General features: G+C 42.0%; 1 protein-coding gene across 4 annotated transcripts in view; it reads left to right on the forward strand.

Moving 5' to 3' along the window:
* The window catches only part of lingo2 (leucine rich repeat and Ig domain containing 2), a 289,552-nt gene that overhangs the window by 241,754 nt on the left and 20,714 nt on the right, over nt 1–27,084 (forward strand). The window contains exon 1 of one of the 4 annotated variants that reach the window (XM_061787550.1): nt 12,698–12,966. The exons of the other annotated variants lie outside the window; for them this stretch is intronic. Within the exon in view, the coding sequence (XP_061643534.1) occupies nt 12,961–12,966 (6 nt within the window). The 5' untranslated portion in view covers nt 12,698–12,960. Of the gene's footprint in view, nt 1–12,697; nt 12,967–27,084 lie in introns of those variants that run through there. 4 annotated transcript variants of the gene reach the window in all.

Here is a 27,084-nt window from a genome sequence, read left to right on the forward strand (position 1 = left end):
CAGCACGCAGTCACGGTTTCGTGGAAATAACGCCTGCATATCAAGAACGTGGGAAAAAACAAAGGCAAGAAAACAGCAACGTTTAGCTTGTATACCTACAATTTTTGACAAAAGGCATGCTGGGAAGTAGCATGGCTTTCACCGTCGCTACAAAATCAGCATCCTCCTTCAAAGCCGACGTTTTTGATTGGCTCGCTCTGGTTGTGTGCCGGCTAATTCAGAGCTTATTTGTAGCCGTACAATACATTTTGTTCAGCTACACGGTATACTACAGTATACTATAGCTACACAGCGTTCTTGGTTCTTGCACACACGTTGTTCAAAACAAACAAAGGTTTTTCCTGCGTTGAGGAAAAGTCACCCTTGAACAAAGAAACATGGAAAACAGCATCTGCATTGGCTAGAAGCACAGCCCCCATATAAACAGGACCTCAAAAAAAAGTCATCTTAAGTCCAAGACGGCCGAGTCCCGTCCGCCGCTCCCTGGCAGGGGATTGATGGAAGCTCATTGTCAGCACATTCTCACAGGACTGTGAAGAGAATGGCGTTGATGGATGAGGAAAGCGTCCTGGCACAATTGCCGCTCGCTAAGCCGCCGGGAGGGCAAGATGCACACACGATATTTAAATATCAGCTTCCGCCAGCCACCGTTCGATTTGTCGGTAATTTGACGAGACGCTTAAAATTCCGGACCGCCCACGTCGTCGCCGTTCGACTTGACAGCTTCCAGTTGACGTGGAAAATATTGCAATTAGAGGACGAAGTAATACAGCCTTTGTGGTTGGAGCAGAATATAGCAAATATTCATGGCAGGTGCAAAATCTTTTAGTAAGCAAAGAAACATGAGCACTGGGAGAGCTGCACCATAGATGAAAAATCATTGATTGAGAATTTGTTCTTCCTACTAAAGCACAGCAATGTAGAAATGTAAACATGTTCAATTTACAAAGTATATCGTTACCAAATCAAACAGGATTAGACATTTACTGTATCAGTTTTTTTTTTGTCTTAAATTATTTTACTACATTTTTATTTTAATCTTTATTAAAGCTTCATCTTTTGTAAAATTATTTCCATGTATTATTCTTTTTTGATCCAATTATTTATCTTAAAATTTATTTTATGTATTTTTTATTTTATTTATTTTATTGACAGTCATTTATTTATTATCTATATATTGTTTTTTATTTTGAATGTTTCGTATTGATTTGTACCTATATATTTATAGTTATTTTATTTTTATTTTGTATTTGTAATTTATCTAATTCATATCTTTTTGTATATTTTTTTATTTATTTATTTTAAATCATGTTTTTATTGACTGTTGTTTTTACATTTTGTTTACGTCAACTTGTATTTATTAATTCTGTGTTTATTTTATATTTTAGCTATATGTAGTTTCCAATCTTTAATTAGAGTTTTAGCTATTATGTATTTTTTTATTTCAAATCATTTTGTATCGAATTTATTTTATTGTTATTTCTTACATATGGAATTTGTTTTCTCTTTATTTGTATCTTTGGCCTATTATTTTCAATTTTTATTTGATCAATTTGCATTTTATTGAAATACTCGTTTTTCCCTTTTCTTTTTGTTTATTTCTTTTGTAACTCTTTTTTTCATTGTTTATAATATTTTCCTTTGACCTTTTATTGGTATATTTTATTGTGTATTTCATTTTTTTCCACTTGTATTTTATTTTTCCTTTAAAATGTATTTGAAAAAAATATATATTTTTATTTGTAATATAATTTTAAAGACTTCAGAAAACGTTTTCGACTGAAAAATAATGACGGTTGTACTCGGGTCACCGCTACAGGTGGGACTATTCCGTTGTAGTTGCTGCATGATTTTAAGATGATGTAGTGATGTCACGCGGGGGCCCCACATTAATAACTGCTGACTTTATGGCCGATAAGCGACGGATTGATTGCAAGCGTCGCGACTCTGACTCGATCTGCTGTGATTAAAGGCCGAACGACAGGAAGAGACGGAGCCTGGCGTTTGGACGTGTTTATCGGCGGCGGCGGCGCGCGACGGCCATCAATCCTCTCGTCTACGCGCCGCTTTTTTGTTGTCGCATCGAAACGCCGAGCGGCCTCCCGGGATGCGAGCGGGCGGGACGTCGAAGAGGGAGGAAGTGACAAGTTGGCCTAAATTGCAATCGATTGGCTTCTTTGAGCCTCTTTTCTCGGCGAGGTAAAGGGTCCACCAGGAGTCGTGGCGCGGCTCCAAATGAGGGAGCCGTCACGCGCCCGCGATTCACGCTGCATCCGTCCTCCTCCTCGTCTTCCTCATCCTCACGGGCCGAAATAGCAGCCCACTCGTCACTCTTGACTGCACACTGACACAAGGCTCTGTTAAGAACAACTTCAGATTGATTTACGTTCATCTGCAAAGAGACCCAATAGCGGTCCAAGTGCAAGGGAAAAAAATCCTAACCTCAGAAAATAGGTCGACACAAAATTTCTGCCTCGAAGCTCCGCCGGGACCAAAAAACAAACCAAAGTTCCGCCTGGAACTGTCTTCACCCATGTTTCACACGGACATTTATTGCAGACGGACGCAGTGGTGGGCCAATGATAAACTTTGCCAAAAACGACAAAGGAACATCTGTACGTGATTTTCAAGACACTGTTCGATGTAACGTAATATAACATGAGTGTGAGTATGAGTGTGCTGAATGGTATACAGTGTTTTTTGACCAAAAATGGTAATCACTAGTGTGCTGATGCTAATCGCAATTGCTAACCGTTTAGCATTTAGCATTTGCTGTGTCAAATTCTGTACACCAAATTTATACCATGCACTCAGTACCATGCAGTTTAAGGATTGAAGTCCATCACTCATAAATGAGAACAAAATGCATGTCAATAGTAAAAAAAATAAATAAATGCTTGTAAAACAACGTATGTATACTTACAGTCTGTATTTGAATGTGCCTTCCGAGTGTCTAAATAACTCCCACGCACGATCAAACTCATGCGAGGGATTCGAATCTGAACTATGATATCTATCTTGCAGACGGCGTGATATCCACCAATCGAACCCAAGCTGTTTACCATATTTAAATTGGGGGATATGATTCCCTCATCCAATCAGGGCAAAGCTCATTTACATGTCACATAATAATGTGAAATCTGACCCTCGAATGCCAGGCGGAAAAGACCAACTAGAATAGCTTGGAAAAGGACATTCTGGGCATTTCCAACCAAAATGATCACCAAGGATTGCATAGAAAAACGGTGACGGAAGGGGACCTTTAAGCGAAATACTGAGCGTTCACTTTGTGTGCCATTCTAAAATGATTTCCCTTGGCCTTTTAAATTGATTCCCAAGTATATTCTCATTCAAATTCAGAATACTTTGAAAGTGAATCCATGAGTCAGATGATTCTTCGTGTTCACATATCGCCTGTGCAAATACGTAACCCTCCACCTGGCGAATTATCCCGGCAAGCGGCTGTAAAAAGTTTCCCCCGGCACGTAAAAGTCATTTTGCGAGGTGCGCAACTCGGCCTTGTTTCCGTGTTTGATGGCAGCGGCGGATGGAAAGGCGCAAACATCTGGCGTCATATGAGGCCAACTTTCTACTCTTTCATTACCTCCTTTGTCCCTCACTCTCCCTCGCTCTTTTACTTTTGCCGCATCAATAACATTTGAAGAATCACAAATATTTCATGGGCACGCCGCTGCCAAGTCCATCAACTTGAATGGATTCCATCAACTTGCCGCATGATTTGCATTTCTTAAAGCGGGCGGCATGCATTATGTAGCAGCGGCAAAGCATTCTGTATAAATCCACTCGACCGAGTCCGTATTTCACATTCTAACCTTTCACAGGTTTGCTTACCCGCACAAGGGGGAGACGCCGACAATTACGCCGGGACGTGTTTCGGAGAGGGCCGTCGTTTCTGCGATTAAAAAGCTTTGAGTGGCACGTTTGTACGTGATTTGGGCGCAAACTTGCGTTGGCCTCTTCAGCAATTACATACAAGAGATGAAACGAAAGGTGTGCCTTTACAGAGTCGTTCTCCTCTGGCCTGGTATTCGTTACGATCGCCAACTTGAACAATAGAAATGTAACATGCCAACTACAAATAATCCGTGGTCAGAAAGGTCATGAATGGGAACTTCCACGCTTACAATGTACAAAGTACTATCCTATAATTAACGTGATCGTTCCTCTCGCCAGTATTTGATAATAACCGTCAACTTGCACAATAGAAATAAGTATAACGGCTGGAATAATCCCGTCAAAAATGTCTTTGGCATATGTGAGACTACAATATATGTTTTTATAATTACTACGATCACTCCCCTCTCCAATTATTTATGATAACGGCCAGCTTGCACAATAGAGATAAACACGCCAAATCGAAATTTTACGTAATCAAAAAGGTCCATATTGTGTTCTGGCATGAATGGGAACTTCCACGCTTAAAATGTACTAACCTATAACTAATGTTTTCATTCCTCTAGCCAGTTATTCATGATAACCTCTACCTTGCACAATAGAAATAAACATGAGAAATGATCCAATGGCAGTAATCCACTTTGCATCACGAAGTAAAGGCATACCGGTGAACAGGCGCTGGAGAAAGAAGAGCGTGGCTTAAAAAATGGTCGCGCGCGCCAGCGTGCCCTGAGTGTCGTCACGGCTGTCGCGAGCTGATTTAAAGTGGACGCTCCTCACTGATTAGTGTCCAGCCTCAGTCTGCTGTTAAGGTTTGATTTGTTTTTTAATAAGCAGCACGAGAAAGCAAAAAGGCGGCAGGGAGTAGTAATGTCTTTAAACGCTTAATTGAGCACCTCTACATTGTCGATAAAACGAAAGCCCAGATGCATAAAGAACTTCAAAAGTGTCGTGTCGTGCACCATACACTGTAGTGACAGTGGGGAGAAAAAAAAAAAAAAGAACTGACGTGAAGTTGAGTTGTTATTTTGCACTTCAAATTCAAAAGAAGAATTTGTATTTGGGGGATTTATTGCTTTTTTCCCAGGGTCTTTTATTATTATTTTTCATAGTGGTTATTTTGCACTTTAAATATATTTTTATTGGGTTTTTTTTTTTATTTATTGAGGTAATTTTTAAAGGATTTTCAAGTGTATTTTCTGTTTCATATATTTTAATTGTAGTATATATTCTTATGCTTAAGGTTGACCTTTATGTAACCCACTTGTTAATAATACATTTTTCCTCATACCTACTGTTGCGGACTATTTTTCTCTGAGCAATATCACTTAGTCGAATCCTTTTCAAGCATTCCATACAGCAAAAAAAAAAAAGTATATATAATTTGTGCTAATAATTGTATCGGATCGATATCAGTGTTGGCCAATAATCAAGGCTACAATATCGGCATTGGATAGGAAGTCAAAAGGTTGCATCGAGACAGCCCATATTTTAAGTCCATGGACGCGCGCGCACACGCACGCACGCACGCACACGTGCCCACACAGCCCACTTGTAATGCAACTTAAAAGTCTGGACTGTTATCTGCAAAAATAACATAAGAGTAATTGGCAGGCGGGTGTGACATGTGACAGATGTTAAGAAAGAAAGCTTTAAATGGAAAATGATAGCGTCTGACATGCGAGTCTCTTTGATTCGCATCATCGCCTGGTGTAGCGCCACGTTTGCCTGACTCGGTACAGGCAAGTGTGGCTTCACTTCCCACTCGGCGGAGGTGCGTATGTCAGTGCAAATGCTCGTCCCTGTTTCTGTGCGGTCCGATCCGCTCCAGGGTTGTTTTGCCGACCCTCGACAGAATAAGCACAATTGAAAATGGATGGATTGCGACCTCTTCAGTGTTTCCCACAGGGGCCAGAATCTTTTTTGCAGGTTTTGTTTACGACCCCCCAAAAACGACTTTGATTTGGATTGTTATAGAATTAATATTATTATTATTATTATTATTTTTAAATGGAAGCTAATCTGGTGAAAATGAATACATTTAAGAACAATAAAATAATGTTCAATTTGAATTAACACTTACCTCATAACTTATGATAAATTAAAACATTTCAATAAAAAAAACACAATTGCTTACTTAAATAAATAAAAAGAACATTTCAGTAAAAAAAATAAAAAACTGCTTACTTAAATGAATAAATGTCAAATGAAGCTTACAGGACTGGAGGCTAACTTTTCCATTTACTGAGTCGCACTGGTGCTACCAATGGAAAGGGAAGTTTCTTTTGACATTTTATATTATATATTTCAGTGCAGCACATGATTTTGTTTGATTTTTTCCACAAATGCTGCACTTAAATTAACGTATCAGCAGCATAACTTTATATCGGCATAAACATTGTGGGTTGAGATGGGGGGGGGGGGGGGGGGGGAACAAGGAGTTTAATATGAATATAAAACGAAAAGTAGATTTTTTGTAATAATGGAGCTGCTTTCAAAACATTCAATATATAAAATTACAACTAAATACCGAGTTACATCGTTGGAATATTTTTGAAATGATTCCAATGAAGTTGTATTATTTATAAAAATACAAATAAAGGTTCTTTAATAAAATGTTAAAACGTTTGATTACAAATATATATTAATAAATATGATGTATTAAAAAAATGAATTCATTCATAAAATATGCAATGCAGCCTTAAATGGACTGAAACAATTGACTCGAAATGCTGCTGATTGTCCATTAACTGGAACACATAAGAGGGAGCACATACTGTAACTTCCATCCGATTCAAATTCTTTTCAAGAGCTTTTATTCTTTTTTATTTATTTCAGACAAATCAACTTCAATGTTATGTTTGCGTTCTCTCTGTGTATAGCACTTTGTTCGAGCTGTGGTTTTTTTAGTGCTTTATAAAAAAGTTGAGTTGAGAATTAAACAAATCAAATCATAAAATTACACCAAATTAAACACAACTAAAACATAGCTGTAAAATAATAATTATTCCATTCCTTTGTCTTTTTTTTTTGTATTTATGTTTTTTTCACATTTTACCAAAGGCATACGAACATTCTCTTCCATGGCTTGACTTTATTCATGGGAAAGCGTTAATTGGCATTGAAACTCTTCTTTGTGCTTGTATCACATCGATAGCGTTTGTCGAGACTGTTCGATGCACGGGCTGGCCGTTCATAAATATTAGCCGTGGTGTATATGGATCAAGCTAATGCAAAGTCAAATATTTCCCTCAGCGCTTCATCAAGTTCCCAATATTCATACGCGAGTAAATTTATGCCTAATGGCGGGCGAGTGAGATGGCGCAGAATGAAGATGACACTTTGGCTGATTTATCATTCAGATTTGAGCGGATTAAAGACACCAGTGGGGGGGCTGGTAAGAAGTTAACTTTTTTTTAAATTATGCATTCAGACATTATTATTCCATCCGTAATGTCACGTCACTTCCCAGGAGAAGCCTCATTCAAATTTAATAACGGGACAGGGGGAACCGTTTTTATACAAATTAATCCTACGACACTGGGACTTCACTGGCAGGTGACTTTTTATTTTTGACTGTAAATTATTTGTAGTTTGTTACTCTTGTTTAAGGCGGTGGTTATCATGAGTGAATGACTAAAAGAGACGCATTGCAGTAATTGTATGACACATCTTCATTCTGCCAAGCAAGATGTGGATTTTATTTGAATTTCTTTTACTGTATTATTTATTTCTATTGAAGAGGATTGATGGCATAAACAGACAGAGCGTCCCGTGGGTTTTTTTGGTTGTTGTTGTTGTTTTTTTGTTTTTTTTTACTGTGGATTACTACGAGTTGTACTATTTATTGTTGTCGGCAATTACCATCACATTTTTGGTTCCTCTCCCCACCTGTGCTAGTCGTCGTGTTTATTTCTATTATGCACGGATGGTGGATTTGGAATGGAGCGCCGAAGTGTCGTGCGGAATGGCGAAAGCTCTCTCGTGCCGCGTCTCGCCCTCATCCCAAACACGTCGTACGTGACTCCCAGTTTAATTGCGGCCAATTAAAGTCCAAAGCCTTGTTTGCCATCTTGTCGTCTGGAGCAGAGACACGAGTGTGACGGCGCGTGCACCTCGCTAGTCACGCCCGGCAGAGATTTTGTCGACGTTCGAGACCCGCAAGTCCAAACAGCATCCAGCCGAGTGTGGAGCGCATCCTCCGAGTCGGGTTGAACAAGTGTAATGCTTCAGAGAGCAAACCCATGCACTGGCTGTACTTTCATGAAAAGGTTTTGGGTTTTTTCTTCCCGTTGTTGCTCGTCCTTCAACCAAAGATTGTGAAAATATATCTACGCCAACTCTTTAGCGCCCCCTTGGAAGCTAGAAGAAATTTGCCCAGATATAGTCCGAGTCATTATTATTTTCCTGCCTTTATAAGACGATAAGCAGCTCGTGCATCACACAGCGGGAGCCAAGCAATAAGTTTCTTTTCGATATATGACTGTATAGCGTGTGCACAACTCGCGCTCTTAAAAAGAGTGCACTCGCACAGCTTGTTGAATATAACAGCAGCAAAGAAACTAAATTGGCAAAAGCTTTTGCGCTTATCACCTCATCCTCCCTGCCAGACTTGATAATTGCAGCACTACAGGTTCGGGTTATGGCCAAAACCCTTGTGCTCGATATGTGCTCGATAAATAAATAAGGGCCTCTACTTTGTGTTAATGTGTCATTGTTTCCCCCTGACGTGATTAACTGCCAAGCTGTGCAGCGCAACATGTCCACGGCCAATATACACCCTCTTCCCAAAAGTAGTGGACCATTTTGCCCAATGGTTCTCGAACGTTTTATACCAAGTACCGCCATAATGACCAATTTGAAAATACAGGTGCATCGGAAGCCAAATTAAATATGCCACGGCAATATTATGCAGTCTTAACATAAACACTACACTTGAATATAGGGGGAAAAAAATTTGTCATGTGGTTCGCAGCCGCAATATATCCCACTGAGTCGGCGCGAGGCCTTCTACACCCTGACGAGAATTGATAGCCACCAGCTAGCTGGCGAGCTAACAGGCTCCCGGATGCTCCACGGCGCTGACGTCGCGCACGGGCGGCGAGCTAGTCCGCTGCGTCGCCGCCTCGCTGGCTCACATAATAATGACACATCAGGGAAAGTCGACCATTGACTAACATTTCGCACACAAATTTGAGGACGTACTCCCTGCTAGTTATCAACCCACAAAATACATGCAGTAACACTTGGACATGGAAATAACAAATTTACTGTCCGGTAAATTGTGGCATCCGGGGAAGAAAATTAGATAGTGGGACGCGTGCCGATCTGTCAAGTTCTCACATAGTGGGGGAGGGGGGCAGTCATGCCAAATGTGTCACTGGGCGCCCGTTGAGCCACGATGAAAAGCGCGTTAATGCTATATTTCCACAGTTCAACACTACAGAGTTCTCAGTCTTCAAACATGTCTTGTGTGTTAAGAAAACAAAATCTCTGCGGTCACTTTTCATGGTCTTTAAATATTGATTCAATTCAAATGTAATGCACATAAAAATGAAGTCAAGTTGCAACTAAATACATCTTGAAAAACAAATAGTTCTTAAAGATTAAATGCAAATGCATAGGACTTCAAAGTTAAATACAACTGAACTCAAAGATGGACAGTTTCAACCTTATATTCAGTCATTCTTTGGCGTACCACTAGAGGGAGCCCACATTCATTCATTCATTCATTCATCATCTTCCGTTCCGCGTATACTCACAAGGGTCACGGGCGTGCTGGAGCCTATCCCAGCTATCTACGGGCAGGAGGCGGGGTACACCCTGAACTGCTTGCCAACCAATCGCAGGGCACACATAAACAAACAACCATTCGCACACACGGGCAATTTAAAGTCTTCAATCAACCTACCGTACATGTTTTTAGGATGTGGGAGGAAACCGGAGTACCCGGAGAAAATCCACACAGGCACATGTGAACATGCAGAACATGCAAGCTCCACACAGGCGTGTGATAACCAGTCCTCCGCCGTGCCGCCCACATACCACTAGTGGTACACATTTCACCTTTTCACAATCACTGAATTTGGCCAATTCCTTATTTTTAGAAAAGACTGAAAACATTTAGGTTTGACGTCAACAGATGAACGCTTCAGCTTTTATTTCCTGTTACTTACCGCTGGGGCGGATGCAATGCTAACTTAGACCCGAGCACCTTTTGTTCAGACGGGCCCATTACAACCTTTAGTTCCAGGAAAAACTGTACATGTAAACGTTCCCGGAACTTTAGATGGGAATGTAAACATTTTAAATGGGCCTTAGCCAATATAACTGTTTGAAATTCCCTGGACTGGAAGTGGGGGGAAAAAAATCTACCTGTGGTGTACTAAGGTTTTAGGCAAGCCAATAATCAGTCTCTAGACTCAAACCCTGCAGAGCATACATTTTGCCTACATGTTTGAATAAAGATACATCTGAACTGTTAATGGAAAATGACTCAAATTCACAAATTAGTCTAACGGGGGCAAAAAGGGGAAGTCTTTAGACTCGCCAAGCCGATCCCCAGACTTACACCCTGTAGAGCATACATGCTGTTTACCGATTTAAAGAAAAATGCACCCAAACTATTTGGGTGACCCTTCATCCAGCAACAGGACAATGACCCAAAACAGTGAAAGAGTTTTTTGGGGGCAAAAGGTGCAAGGCTTTAACTTGGTTGATAAGACTTAAATTCTACAAATGACGCATTTTGTCTGCCAGTTTAAAGGGCAGAGGACATCATGAGAAGCCTGAAGCTGAAGGTTTCAGGCAGGCCAATAAGTCAATGGCCACACTTAGGCCCGATAGACTATCTATCGGATAGGGCATGCATTTTTACCTGGTAAAGAGGAGACTGAAGGGAGTAAACCTTCCCCTAAACAAACAAAATTATCAGTGGTTATTTTTTTTTGTCGACAGCAAAACAAAGAATTTGGCCTCGCTGTTCCAATACTTTTGGACGGCGGTGTAGCTGCTTCCCAACATGGTAGATGAGAAGACGCTAATTAGCCAGCAGAACGAGGTGAAAGGCGTGTCAATGAACACGCTAATATGTGCGCCGATCGCACTCCCTTTTCTCCACGCTGCTCCCGTGACTTCTCTGTTCTTGCTAATTAGCGGCGCTCGCGCGGCATTAGCCGGTTAAGGAGCCGTTATTGCCGGGCCCCTTGATGGCGGATGTCGGGAAGAAGAACCGGGAAGTCGTAAAGGGAAAACGGGGGGTTAGCGATTAGCTTCCTCTGCTGACTCGTTAAGCCGGGTGACGTCGTTTGATGGCATTCTCTGCTTGTAGACCACATTTTATTGTTAAATTCATCCCGAAAAGCAAAAAACAAACAAAAAAGCCTCAAGGCAGATTCAAAACATTTCAGCCAGGAGCACATAGCTAGCCTCGTCATCTTAGCGTTGTAGCACCATGTTACGAATTAAGCCTCACGTTATTATTCGTTGTATTGGGGCTAATACAAGACGAGCGTCCGCATAGTCATAGGCCACGTAGATGAAAAAACAATATGTAAAAATGTATGTAGCTACATTCATTTGCTTAGCTCATGAGCACCACAGTAGTAACTAGGCCTCAAGTAAGCGTTCCATTTTTTCTTTTTCTTAGTTTTCTTTTTAGGCTAATACAAAAGGCCCAGACTTCACACGAAGTAAACGACGGGATTATCATTATTTTAGGAGACTGTATATTTGTTGTGACTGTTTTGTTTGGTGGTGTGCCGTTAGAGTGTGAAATATGTGCATTGGCTCAATAAAAGTTGGGAAACGCTGGGATAGAGTCGGAGTCTAGTATCTTGCTCGGGCCTCATGCTTGGTTGAGCTCAGTACAAGTTCTCTTGTCCTTGATGGCTATTGTCGTACATTCGAGCGAGTACCCTGTTGATTTTGAATGAAATCCGCTGCTTTTCAGGTGCTCCGGGTTACGAATCAGTCGACACATTTCTACCAGATTCAAACAGATTTTGCGTCTGTCGAGTGCAAATCTCCCGTCGGCATCTCCGAGCGAGCTAATGGAATTTTCCACTCGCGGCCCTTTCTCACACGATCGCGCTCAAGCACAAGCCGATAACACCGGTGGAGAAGGCACAACTTGTCAAACGTGCGAGCGTGGCCGAGGGCGCGGGGGTGGGGAATGCAGAAGGGCACCCGAGACAATCATCAATCACATTTTTGAAAATTTCATCAGCAATTTGTGTGCCCGGCAATCACTTGACCCCCCCCCCTAGTGTGTGCGGTGCCTGCGTGTCGACACGCGCATTCTCCCATCACTCAGGTGCATCAGGCGTGCTCTGACAAAAATGGATTGTCGGAGAATAGGGGCAGAATAGTGTGTTTTCAAGCATGCTCTCGAGAGACTTTTTTTGTGGGTCTGCTCATGATACATATATCCACCAAATTTCTCGTTGCTAGGTGATCCTGGCTTTATTGTACTAGCGTAAATGGCCAAATTGTTACTCATATGGCTGCTTCAAACCAAAGTGGGCAACCTCCTGTATCTTTTCGGGCATGGTCTTTTGAGACTTTTTGGGGAGTTTACTCATGATAGACATGTCTGCCAAATCTCATATTGCTCGGTCAAACTGGCCTCAGGGGCTGAATTTTTTAAATGATCACACATAAATGTCCATAATGCCCCTGTAATGGCCATTTCAAACCGATACAAAAGACTTCCAACCAAATTTCATGCTACTACCTGACACTGGCTTCGGCGGCCAATTTTTGTCATTAGCGGTAATGGCCACAATGGCCGACTTGCTGTGTCTGTTCACATATGTTTTGTTGAGACTTTTTTCCTGGCTCTGCTCAAGCTAAACACACCCTGCCCATTTCATGCAAATTGTGACACGGGCTTTGAGGGCAGATGAACATGCAAACGTGTTCTTTCCCCCGTATCAATACAGCGCCAACACCTAAGTGTTGATTGAAGGCATGTAACTATTGCAAAGTGTGAAAAATTCATTTGTTTTGCTTCTCTTTTTTTCCCCCCCTTTTGCGCTTCCCTTGATGCAGGTAAGTGCAGTTTCTTTATTCTTATTGCCCTCTCTTAGCATTCTCACACAAAAAAAAGATTGTCATTTTAAAAAATAGAAAATAAACACTCGGTGCACTCTGTGGCGGTCCGGTCTTGAATGGGTTAGCGAGACAGCGCGCGCACACACGTTAATTATCAACTGCATCCCGCCTAAACGTTAATGAAAGAAGTCCATCCTTGACACATGCTCACCGCAGAGAGAAAAATGGTGGTCCTGTGGTGTCATGGCGACCGCTGTATTGGTTTCCAAGTGCGCCTTCCGCGTCGCTTACAACATTTTCTGACACGTTTGTGCACATTTTGCCTTGAGACTTGAGACAAACACACACACACGCGCACACGTGCATGATGCACGTGCCCCTGTGCACGTTTTTGACACAGCCTATTATTTCTAATGATTCATTTGATTTCTATTGTGCAAGGTGGCGATGATCATGAATAAGTATCAAGAGGAGCAATTGCGTTATCATTATACGTACATTGCCTGCACCTGTAGACTTTTTTTGACTGATTCTTTCGAGCCATTGAGTTTATTTCTATTGTGTAAGGTGGCGGTTGTCCTAAATAACTGCTGAGAGTTGTAATTGCGTTAAAGGTCCCCTCTAACGCTTACAGTTCAGGACTTAGAAATGATGTCTGCAGAAAGAATTACTCCGTTACATTTACTGAAGTCACTTTGGGGATAAATTGTGCTTGTCAGAGTCGTTGAAATGCAACCTACTTTTTATTTGGTATTTTTCTTCCTTTACATTTTTCACACGCTACTTTCATTTCTATTCATCTTTTATTCCTTGCGTGATTTACTGTGTGTGTTTTCGTCGGTCAGAGATCTGTGCTTTGGTCGCTGTCACATGACCGTTACGCCGATCCAACGAAACGCCTCGTCACGTTTGACGCCATTTGACCAATCAAACGGAGCCTTGGCTGTCACATGACCGGAGACTTTGTTTTCAAAGTGACAAATGTTCGCGAAACCTGATACGAACAACGGCTCTGTAATGTTTACCTGGTGCGCCAATTGCGCTCTTTCGTGACTGTAAAGAAAGTACATTTACCACAAATTCTTGTGGCATAATTTGCCTTAATTTGGGTTATTTTAAAAATATTTTAAAGATTTTTGGCATCTGAATTTGCACTTTCTCATTTTATATTTTTGTCTAGTTGACATCCATGCATTGAAAAATAAATCCCAAGTTAGCACAACACTAGGTTTTTGTTTTTTGACTCAGGTTAGGGTTAGGGTTACTCAAGTAATTATTTGAAGATTTTACATTCTGCCTACATTCTGCGTCTGCCTCACAGTCCTGAGGACCGGGGTTCAAATCCGGGCACTCCGGTTTCCTCCCACATCCCAAAAACATGCTAGCTTGATGGAAGACTCTAAATTGCCCGTAGGTGTGAATGTGAGTGCGGATGATTCGTTTGTTTCTATGTGCCCTGCGATTGGCTGGCGACCGGTTCAGGGTGTGCCCCGCCTCCTCCCCGAAGATAGCCGGGATAGGCTCCAGCACGCCCGCGACCCTCTAGTGCTAATACGAATATTCACACTAATACTTAGTGAGAGGAGCTATTGCTGTTATCCTCTGACATGTACACCGCCCACGCGTGTGACTTGAGTGTGCCGTGGCCATTTTTTCTGCCTGTGTGGATGATTTCTAGTCGTTCAGTTCATTTCTATTGTGCACGCTGGGAGATTATCACGACTCACTGGTGAGAGGAGCGCTCGCATTCATTACAGAACATAGCTGACTTTGTCTTTCGTCTATGTGGATTATTTCCCGTCGTTCCGTTAATTTCAATGCGCTCTTCTGTTGCCATGGTGACCATCGGGTTAGTTTCCACTCTTTTTCACCTTTCACATCGCTCTGACAAAAAAGAAAAAATAACAAATCAAAATGTCTGCCACACTCGTATGCGCGTTGCTTTGACAAAACGTGCGCACACGCACAGAAGATAGTGTACGAGTCCACAACATTGACTCACTAAGCCCAGCGCGACTGCTGTCACGTAGTGTCAGGCCCGACGCGGTGGTTCGCATTTGGAACGCGTCTGATCCCTGTGTTCCCAAGACTCGGGTGGATGCGTAAAGGTGCGTGGAAAGGGGTGCGCTCGCGTTGTTATATAAGCCCAAATCGACACCGACGCTGCATATTTTATTGATAAAAGCCTCGAGTCGCATGGAAAACACAGTGGTGGAAATAATCAACTACACTTGGACTGAGTACAACATGAGCTGTAAACATAATTTACAATGATGGCACTCATGATTATTGCGGTTTGTCATGAATAACTGGAGAGAGGAGCGATCGCATTAATGCTGAGCAGGTGGCTTGGACTTTTTTGCATGGACATTATTTGTATTCGTCATTCTGTTGATTTCTATTGTGCAAGCTGAGCATTATCCTGATTAACTGGCAAGGAACAATCGTCCAACAATAATTTGTTTCACATACTGTGCATCTACGCGCCTGACCGAGTGGGCTGTCGACCCTTTTGCGATTATTTTTACCGGTTGTCCTGTTCATTTCTATTGTGCAAGATGGCGCTTAGGATGATTCATTCATTTAATGGCGTGGGTTTTCTTTTAGGAATCCAACTGTTAACTGTCACCAACGAATATATTTGCATTTTTTCATCGTGTAGGTGTGGAAAAAGAAAATTGTGAAATTCCAGCTTCTGCATAACTGTAATGAAGAACCAAGGCCAGTAGATGGCAGCGGTGCATCGCTTTGAATTTGCGATCAGCACAGCCTTTTAGCAGAAGATGAGAGGGTGAATCGGGGCTCGCCGTGTCAATTGTGACTCCGAGAAATGCCAACGTGTTATCCAGTAAGTCGGACTGGTTTCGGCACCTCGCACTCGAATAGAGTATTTATATGTATGGTATAATTGGATTAGGTGCAGCTGTGGTTAGTAGGAAAAAAAAAAGAAAAAGTGTGTCACGATCACGGGAAAAAGATGATGCAGTTCATGGAGTGACTGTAAAAAAGCCACACTCGAGTCACGCGGTGAGTCAGCCTCCCTCACCACACGTTTCTGAGTTGTACAAGCGTACACACATTTGTTTTGCCATCAAAAGGCCTTTATCAGTCTTTTTTCCTGGTCTTTTGTTGTTTCGGTAGTTTGGGTGGGAAAAAAAACCCCCAAAAGTATTAACGTCAGAGTCACTGTTCTGCTTAACACGTTTCTTTTCACAAAAATGCTCATTTTCTCTGCTTTTTGGTCAGAAATGTGTTTTTTAGGTGAAAGCAACCCATTTTCTACTCCCAGTTAGGAAAGAACTCCAAAAGTTGGAAAGATTTTTTTTTTTACCCCTGGTGAAAGATGAGCGGCTACGCTAGGTTGGGTGCTTATTTTGTCACAGAGCACATCATTGTGGAAAGATCAGCCAAAATGGGCTACAACGACTCGACTGGCAATCGCATCGCAGTAATTTGGACATATTGGACTAGCGTACCGGACTTGTAAGTGTGAAGTGAGCCTGAGCACAGCCCTAAACCTCTTCCATTTGGCTTCTGTAAACCTTCATTTGGCAAGTGCTCAAGCGGATCCAAGACGTACTCGAGACCGCTGAAGCCACAGCGTCTACCTGAGCCGGGAAACTCCGAGAAGGACTTATTTGCTTTAGCCGATTTTTCCTCGGGCCTGCCCTCAAATCCTTTCTATCTTCCGAGGCTTTGCTGAGAGCCCTCCTGGGTTCTTCTGGGACAAGCCGCGTCCCGCTTCGGGAGGTGCGCGGCACTCAGGACACGACTGTGGCAGAAGGTAGGCGGTCCCGCTCGGATGCGACATGACTTCTCCTGGGGGCTTCCGAAGGGAGTTCAGCCTTGAGGTTGCAGGAAGTGCGCAGACCTTTGTCGATATATGATTTTCTATCCCGCCACCGGTCAGCCATCCACCATGACACGTTTACATCGTTTCTGTTTTTTTTTAAACTCTATGCCACTGCTTTTGGTTTTACACGGGTACTTGTTGGTTGTCACCTCCCTGATCGTCAAAATCCTCAGCCAGTAACGCTCACGCTTCTCTCCGGTCTCCTCCAAAAGTATTGGAACGGCAAGTTCAATTCCTTTGTTTTTGTTGCATACTGAAGACATTTGGGTTTCAGATCAAAAGATGAATACGAGACAAAAGTTTGACGGTATTTATTTACAACTCAGGGCAGAGCACCTTTTGTTTGACGCCACCCACTTTTCAAGTGAGCAAAGGTGTCGGAACAGACGTGATGAAATGAACTTAAAGTGAATAACATTGACTATTCGGTGGCATAACCCTGACTTGCAATAACTGCATCAAGCCTGCGAGCCATTGACTTCACCTGACTGTTGCATTCTTCATTCGAAATACTTTTCCAGGCCTTTACTCGTGTTTGTTTCTGGGGGTTTCTCCCTTCAGTCTCCTCTAAAACGGATGCTCTATGGGGTTAAGGTCCGGTGACTGACTTTGGGTCATTGTCCAAGCTAATCTGAGATGCACTGACGCAAAGCGGTAAAGTGCTGTGTGTGCAGGATTTGCAAATCATAGCATACTGTTTTTATTTCCGTTTGAAACAACGTCCCAACGTCATTGGAATTGGGGGTTTTTATCAACTTAATGCAATCCGATGCAAGGGTTGCAATCCGGTGGAAAACATTGTGCGTGTTATTCTCAAGGAGGTAAACAACATGAGTCACGAAAGGCAAACATACGTACGCTAATTATGTGCATTATGACGCGTTTACACAGATGACAGCAAACATAGGTTGACGGTGTCATCGTTGTCATTTAGCTCTAATTAGACCTTGCGGACTCTCTCATCTTTTTCTTTGCATTGATGCGTCGCGCAGGAATTCATTATGCGTGACGTTATGCGTCATCGCGTTGTATGGCAGAATTTGTTCTTGTTTGTTTTTAAAACCAACACATCTCGTCCGAATTGCGTTCAAATTCAGAGCCTCGTTTTATCTATACATGTATGTATTTGTTTGTTTCTTTATGTATCTATTTATTTATGAAGCCACTGCAGCCATTGGGTATTAATTTTTTCTTTAAGCTAGCTTTTGGAGTGTAAAATACCAGCAAAGCACTTTGCAGTATTTTAAGGGGAAAATATTTCCAAGGCAAGAATCAATCATTTTGAATGGATTCAAATCACCGCAAATGTGATGAATAGTTGAGATGTACAGTGTATCAAAAAAAGAACATATAGTTTTGCCACACTTTGGAGATGAGGTGACATTTTCAGTAAATGAGGTTGGATATTATTGATTTCATATTGAATAATAATAATAATGCCATTGGAGCGTGGCGCATCCCGTCCCGCCGATGCGGCGCCTCCCTTTCGGGCTTCTGTCTGAAAGAGTCGCGAGGAGTTTAGGAAATGGAAACGCTGATGTGAGGGATCGCCTGGGAGAAGATCGAGCAGCTGTAACAAACCGCTGTGAAATGAGAAAAGGAGACGGGGCGGGAGGGGCTTCGCTCCTCTGGGGACCAATCGGGAAGCTCAGGGGAGTCCTTTTCGTCTTCATTGCCATCTTGTCAACGTCGGCCTTGCGAATGCTTCCTTTGCGCATCGTCGCCTCCGATTTTTCAAGGGGAAAAATGCAAATACTAGCATATTTTTTGGGGGGGTAGCAAATTACACATTTTTGCACTTTCAATATCAGCAAAATCAAAGCATATTTCAACCAAAATATTTGGAGACAAAATAGATACTTTTCAGAAAGATGTACCCATTTGAGTGTCAATCACAAAGATATTGTAGCAAAGGATTTTCAAGGCCAAATTTGGCATTTTGTTGGGAAAATACAAGCAAAATGCGATATTTCCAAGGGAACAAATGTGCCTTTTGGACGTCAAATATCATTTTAAGAATAAATCTAGCAGCTTTAGTGCAAAAGACAAACAAAATCTAGCATTTTGAGCATCAAATACAAGCAATATACACCATTTTTAGGTGTTAAAACCTGGCAAAATAAAGCAAAATGGAGGATTGTAAGACAAAGGTTAACATTTTGAATGGAAAATGTGCAGAGATAATAAATAGCATTTTAAGGGAAGTTTGAGTGTAAAAGAAAAGCAAAATAGAAAAATCAAAAATCAAGCAATTTGAGGAAAACAAATCGAACTTTAGCAAAAAGTAGCATTTGATGGTGCAGTATACTGTCATTTTGCCCAAAAGCACTGTGGTACCCTGACTGTGAAAAGAATCCAAAATGCTGCAAAATCCATTTTTTTCCCTTTTCAGGCAAAAGCAAGCTTTTCAAGTACAAATTAGGGACAGTTTGCAAATTCCTTCCACGGCCAATCAGGAGGCTCGTCGGGAGTCCTTTTTAGTCTTCGTTGCGATCTTGCTAGAATGTCCGCACAAGCCTTATGAATGCTTCCTTTACGGCGACCGCCGCAGAGCGAGCTGATTTGTTTCGCAAATAAACGACCGTCCGCCGCTGGCCCGGAGCCGTGCCATGCGACAAAAAACACAAAACAAAAAAGAAGCCGAGCCCGGCAAAATATTCCATTTTGAGGGTGAAATGCAAGCAAAATGGAGGATTTTCAAGGCACAATCTAGCATTGGAGGTTTTGAAACAAGGAACAAACGGAAAATACAAGCAAATTGAGTGCAAAACGCAAACAATTGCTTTTGGGCCATTTTGACTGTCAATCGCTTGAGGAAAAATACGAACCCAAATTCCAATTTGAAGGCAAAATCGAGCATTTTGAATGTATAATAGTAGCCAAATGTACCATACTCACTAGCAGAATTTCACATTTTAAGGCAGAATTGCGCATTTTGAATGGTATATACGAACATAATCTAACATTTTTAAGGTCAAATTGAACGTTTTAAATGTAAAATACTAGTCCAAATTCCAATTGTAAGGCAAGAACAAGCAATTGGATTGGACAAATACTTCCTAAATTTGCTAAATTGCTGAAAGCTCTTTTGGCTCTGGAGGGGAACTGCAGCGGGTCCAAGGCCAAATCCAACATTTGGACTGCCAAACGCAACCAAAATAGAAGACAAATGTTTGGAATGTAAAATACAAAGAAAGTACAGCATAGACAACGTTTATGCTGCCCGCGCGCGACCAGCGGCGACTCGCTTCTTCGTATAAATAAGAGCTGACGTTCCATGCGCGGCGGCGTGGGAGGCGTGAGTCAGTGTTGATAAAAAGCAGAAAGCGCGCTCGTCCTCGCAGGTGGACGGCAGAGTGAACAATCGGGCGCTTAAAGTGTCACGCGGACGAACGAGGTGGCTGCTGATCGTATCGTGCAAAGGCTGCAGCGTGAGGGACGACTGATGATGGCGGCTACGGGCACCGGAGAGTGAGAGGACACGAAACAACAAATTCTCTCCCTCTATATACAGTGCCGATCTATCTATGTACATATATGTGTGTGTGTGTGTGTTATTTTTGTATTTATTCATTTGTAATTAATCGCAATTAAGTCCCACACCTAATATATATATATATATATATATTTTTTTTTATAACAATAAAAAGCAAAAGAAATATGATGCACGTTCCGAACAGTGCAACCTTGTCTATATATTGCCATGAAAATGCAATATTTTGTATGTTACGCTCACAAGGCTTACGTTTGGACGCTCGAGTGTGTAACTGTTTGTTTAGGAATACAAACAACGACCAAAAAGTCATTTTCGCCTCCACCGCTTCTAGGGGAGATGACACAATGCTGATGAATCCACTAACATCTTGCTTTATTTATCATAACCCATTGTTTTTATATATATTTAGCGATGCTAGATTTTGCACGTGTTTCACACTCCAAAATGCGATATTTGGCCTTCAAATGTTCCATTTTGTGTGTATTTTACACTCAAAATGCTGTATTTTGCCACGTGGCTAAATGTCGCTTGTATTTTACGCTCAGATGTTCTTTTGCCTTGAAAATGCGACATTTTCCCTGTGCGGTCGCTAATCACGGTTGTGTGTATATATTTGTCACCCCAAGCCGGGTTATTGAATTGGCGCAGTCTGGCGCAGTCTGGCGTGTCTCACACACACACACACACACAGAAACAAAACGCAACAAGCTGTTTGCCACACAGCCAGATTGTAAACAGCATTGTCAACAAATCTCAGCGTGTCTTCACTCCTCAAATGGCTTTTGAGATGCACTTGCCCCAGGAAGTAGCCCCCCCCCTACAAACCATTTGAGCTCATCAGCATAAAGTTGTAATTATTAATGGCAAAACACAAAGGCGACACGTTGCCGCAGACGCAGCCCTGACTGGGAGTGACGCGGCGTGACTGAGCTCAGACGCAGCGGTGACCATATTTAGCGGGAAAACGCTACTTAATTGTGCTTGGATTTCCCACTCAAATGCTGCACGAGGGCTCGAAAATGTTACAGTTTGCCTTGGAAATACACAAAATACTCGATTTTGTCTTCAAAGGCAATATTTTTGCTTGAATTTGACACTCCAAATGCTCGATTTGGCCTTCAAGATGCAGAATTTTGCTTCTATTTCGTACACAGTTTCTTACACTCATTAAATACTACATTTGTCTCGTATTTTCCAATCAAATGCAGTATTTTACCTTGAAAATGCCATATGTTACTTTGGAAATACAAATAATTTGTGCTTGTATTTTACAAGCCGAGCCGCAGTCAATGCGCTGATCCTTTTTTTTATTTTTGGGGAATTTTTTTTCCCCTGAATCAATAAGCGGAATCATCGGTCAAGCTGATCAACCATTCCAAGAAGTCGAATGATTTGAAAAACATTTCTTTTCCAATGGTGAAAATTGACCGCTTACACTGTTGAGACCTTTTAGTGGCGTCCGGGATTGGTCGCCGTCCTTCCTGGCAATCCGTTCCGACTTAATTATTGGCGGGGGGTGGGGGGGCGTCGAGCACCGAGAACGGCCTTCGTTTGCCTTCACGCGGCATGAAATGAATCAAAGGCCTTTGCTAGCCGACAGCCTGTTTGGACGTACTCAGCTCGAGAGCGCGAGCGAGCCAGACAAGCGTATTCTTCAAGACGCGCGCGCACAAACGCACTCATATCGAGCAGAGTGGCCAATGATTACGTTCATCTGTGCTCGCGCGAGCCCGCCGTGCCCACCTCTTTGGCGGCGAGACCGGCGTCAGAAGTATCACCCTTTGATTAAATATAAAGCCAAAAGGCTGATGGGCGGCTCAAACGCAGGCGGGGGGGTAAAAACAATCTCAGTCGGCCTTTGACGGAGAGCGGCGGCGGGGCGTTTAAGACACTTGAAGTTTGCGCTCACTGCGGTGGAGACGAAGGGCAAAAGGGGCACAACAGCAATACGATGGCGTTTTCAACCCTACAGTGAAAAGTCTTCCACCTAGTGGTCCGCGATGGAAATGCCCCCCACCCCAGAAATTTGCCTTTCGAAAAAGGCTAGATTCTTCCTTGATAATGCTAGATTCTAATTGTATTGACCAAAAATGCTTACGTTTGCCTTGGAAATCGCTAAGGGGCCTTGTATTTTACAGTCACAATGGTTTTCTTGGTATTTTATTCAAAATGTAAATTTGCAAAGCAAAGCAAATGTATTTCTATAGGGCAATTCATACACAAGGTAAGTCAATATGCTGTACATGATTTAAAGCATTGAATAACACCTTATCAACATTTCGAACAAAGAGCAAAATCCAAATAATCCAAACAGATTACAGTGCAAGAAAGATCATTCAAAATGATCGATTTTTAATATTATATTTCTCATATTACACTTTAAACATTTGGCTCGTAGTTTACTAGATTTAACCCTTTGAGCAACGCAAACGGTACAGCAACACGTGCCGGCAAATCCTAATTTATTGTTTGTGAAAAAGGACGATTATCCGTTTTGACCGGCTCCATGTCTGTGTTATACTGCCCCCAGGTGGCCAGGGAGCGAGAAGACGAAGCAGCACAATGTCTATTGAATTGAAGCAAAAAACAAAATGTGGCAAAAAGTGTTCGATTATTTACGTTCTCTTTAATCATGTCATTAGTGCATGTTTTTACAATATTATAGTGTGCCATGTTTCTAATTGAAAAAGATTACAAACAATTGTGTTGCTTTTTTGGGGAACGGATTAATGGCATTTCCATTGATGTAAATGACACCGATTATTTGAGTCGTGACCGTGGTCACGGATGAATTCAATTGTATTTTGGCATTTGAGTCCTCCCTGTTGGCTCGCTTGTTTTTCCCACATGTGGCCGGCTGTCCATTGAGTCGATATCGAGTGTGAATGAAATGCAAACACACTCGCTTGGGTCCGAAAGTCGATTTGTGATATGATTTCCCTCCGATGTCTGCTGGATTTCTACGATGGAAATGGCCAAAACTGAAACTTAAACGAAAGTTAACCAGTGTCCTGTCTTGTGTTTGTTATTTTCATCTTCGACTTTGACATTTCTTGTCCCTTGGTTTGATCCCAATTTTTCTCCCGTTCTTGTTTGTCTCCAGTGACGAGAAGAGCGACCTTATTGTGATTGATTCCCATTGTTTGTCATGTTCGCTGCAACGCACCATATCGGTTCCGCTTCGTGCAGTTTGTTAGCCGAGCGAGCGAGCGTGTCCGTCATTGGTACGGAGAAGACGTCGGAGGACCCCGATTATGTGGCGTCTCGTGAACCCGTCTGCCGGCAACGTGCGACCCAGCGGAGCTCAGCCCGGGAGTTCTCGCGCTGGACCCGTGCAGGAATCTCCGATGCGTGTCTTTGCATTTCGGGGCCGTCGCTGGGAGGCTGCCGATGTTTACCGATGCGACTCGCACGCATGCTGTTTGAGTCGGTTTGCAACGTAAACATAAATCTTATTTTGATTCATGTTGTATATTGAAAGCAATGTTTTGGGGAATTTCTTTTCTTTCCCCTTTCCTTTGGATGGAGCTGTATGCATAGGACTTTTGATATAGCAAACAAAATACATCATTGATGATCCGTGATTTATTCATTTTGAAAGCTCTACGGGCATCTTTTGAGCACTCACCTCGCTCTCGCCGACGTGAGTGATGAAACCGCCCCGCGGTGAAGCTGATGCGATTGGCCGAGAGCCGAACTTTGCGACCGCCCTCGCCGAGGGTTTGGGAAAGGCTCTACGGCACTCGCTAAGGCTCCAGAACAAAACGACCGACATATCGTTCGCCGAATAGCGTAATTGCCCGAGTCCAAACAAAAATCAACAAACAAGAAGAGCCCAGTTGACTCGGTTCAAAGTTTGCGCATCACAGCGACCTGGATGACGGAGAATCAACGCTGGCAAGGAGAAAAAACAATTCTTAGCAAGCACGTTGGAATGTATTGATATTGCGAAAGTCAAGTAAAAAAAAGACTTGGCTACCAATATATGGAACACAGTCCATTTGAGGGCAAATTGGAATGTTCTTGTCTTCCTATTGGGTCTCATTTGGGCACATTTTTTACGTGATCAAAGTGTGAGCCTTGGAATTGGATCAAACCAAAATGACCAACTTCCTGTTCGGTTTCATGCATGAATCCTGGAGACATTTTCATGATGGGCGTGTCCACCAAATTGAAATGTTTTTGTTGTTGTTTTTTGTCCTCTTAAAAAAAAATTGCTGACGACGTAGGCAAACAAATTTACGTAGGCAATTTAGCGTTGCCCATCTTTCTCGGTGTACCCGCTTCCGATCGGGGCTTTTGACCGTCATTTGGAGGATTTGCCTGGAAACGATGGAACAATGTGAACACTCAATGACGTCAGTCGACGTTAAATGGGGTCAAATTGACCCGGTGCGCCGGTCCCTGTCGCATCTGTGATCACACGTCAAACTTGTTCTCAAATGCGAAGGCCCACGAGCGTGAGCGGCCACATATCAAACGCCCGACGATTCCGCTGTGAAATTGATATTTTCGACTTTTCGGCCATCCATCAGCCGTCCCGCTTATGCCCGAAGTTGTCCGATTTGATTCCCAGGGCCGAATGGATGTGCCCGATTGGCTTTTATATTCCCGTGCCTTTTCCTCACGCGGCGGGGAAGATAAATAGCGGCGATATGTTTGTGCGAGTACAAGCGTTTCGCCGGCGCTGTGGCACATTTGTCAAGTGCGGCTGACAGTGCTGCTGTGGTGCAACTTGAGGAAGAGGAGGAGGAGGAAGAGGAGCAGATACTGTAGATGCATGCGGGATATTTAAACCAATACGCAGACTGTAATCAAGAAGGAGTACCGCAGCATCCTATAATGTTTGATCATACTGCATAGAGCTGTGTGTGTGAGAGAGAGAGAAAGCTTTTGTGGAAATGTAATTGTTACGAGATATCATACTATTCTTAATCCCAAAAATTGTTTAAAAAAGAAGCGAAACTGAGCTATTTATTGAGCATTTTCAAAATACATTTGATTGTAATGTATTTCATCTTGGCAAGCAGCATATTGGATTGTTTTCAGCTTCCGTCACTTTTCCCGCATGTGGAATAACTTTGCACATCCCCGATTGAATTGTTCATTTCTGTCCAGCTGCTCTCCGATGGCTGCGTACGTATACAATCGCTCTCTCGCCGCGTGCGCTGTCGTTTCCGCGCTCATTTGACTCAAATCTCCAAACGCTTAACTGCGATGAAGCGTTCCCTATGGGTGGCGGAAATAACCATTTGCATTTGGATTTTCTGCCATTTCGCCGCCAACATTCATCGACTTCAACAGATGTTCACTATCTTTGTGTGTTATTAAAGATGTTATATCCTTACAGCATAAATCAGTAATAATTGGAGTTTAGCGTCACAACGTCGGAATTGTGTGATTGCAACGCTGGCTAGCGATGGGGGCGGGGGGGAATAGCGGCTCTGTTTTTGTCATGCCAACCCTTGCCTTACCCACATTGCACAGCTGGGTCAAATTGACCCATTTTTAAAAAATGTAAAAAAGTTGTCAAATAAATACAAAACATCTTCCTCATTTTGGTTGTTTTGTTTTTGCTGTATTATTATTTTTGTTATTAATTATACCCCAAACTAAAACCTAGTGATTTTGACGGTTGCACGGGGTCACATTGACCCGTGAAAGAAACAAATAAGTGTGGGTTAATGCAGCTGGTGGACCAGCCTGGACACCTCATGCATCACCTTCCAACAGAAGGTGATGCTAACGTTGCTATTTATGTAAGCTTCCGGTTTTGTTGCGCATTAAATCGACCCACAAAAATACATTTCAAAATGTCAAGAATAATGACATAAATAAATACAATTAGCAGCATTACCATAAATGAATGTATTTGATTTATTTGATTGATTAAAAAAAAGAAATGAGTGAGCGATTCTAGTGATTGTACTGGGTCAAATTGACCTTCAAAATTAGACACCCAAAAATGTACAAAAATAATCTTAAAATGTCCCCTTCAAGAGGCTATTAAAAAAAGATATATTTTCCCATAATTATTTTTATTGCGTCAGACTAGTAAAATATACGAGAATATTTTTCAAATGTCCCACTAAATATTTTTTTTTCTTATGGCATGATTGTTTCCATTCTTTTCAAAATATGTTTCACATTTAGCAATCATTTTTTTGCCATTCTAGGATTTCCTTTTTGCTCCTGGTGGTACCAAACGAGCTTTGAAACGTTTTTATTTTTTTTCTCCAGCATTAACAGAAGTACACTCTGATGGAAATAATATTTCATAAAAGAAAAAAGAAAAACAACTTTTATAGATAGCAAGAAGATGTGTTTCCTCTTGGGAAAATGTCCCTTTTGTCAAAATATGTACATGTAAACACAATTCCTAATAAATTAGCATTTCAAATATTCAACAACTGAACATGAACGGCATGGCTCAGCCGGTCTCCATGTCTGTTGCCAGTTCTCTCACAATTTTTTATTTTGGAGTTTTGGTCATGTCGAGCTGTACAGGTGAGTTAAGGCGACCTTGGCACAATATTTGTGGCTTTGGCGCTTATAGCTCAAGTCAAAAGTTTCCAACATGTGGCTAAATCACATATCAAATTGGAGCCTACCCTGTTATTGATTTTTGATTTCTCGCTAGTAGCTTTTTTTTCCGATAATAAAAACTTTGTAAAACACATCGTAATTGATTAAATTAAACAGAATGTCAAGAACTCAACAGTTTGTGCATCGTGATTAATTCATTGCCAGTATGCATTGCAGTATA

Source organism: Phyllopteryx taeniolatus, chromosome 10 (assembly GCF_024500385.1).
Source record: "Phyllopteryx taeniolatus isolate TA_2022b chromosome 10, UOR_Ptae_1.2, whole genome shotgun sequence".
Taxonomy (NCBI): Eukaryota; Metazoa; Chordata; class Actinopteri; order Syngnathiformes; family Syngnathidae; genus Phyllopteryx; species Phyllopteryx taeniolatus.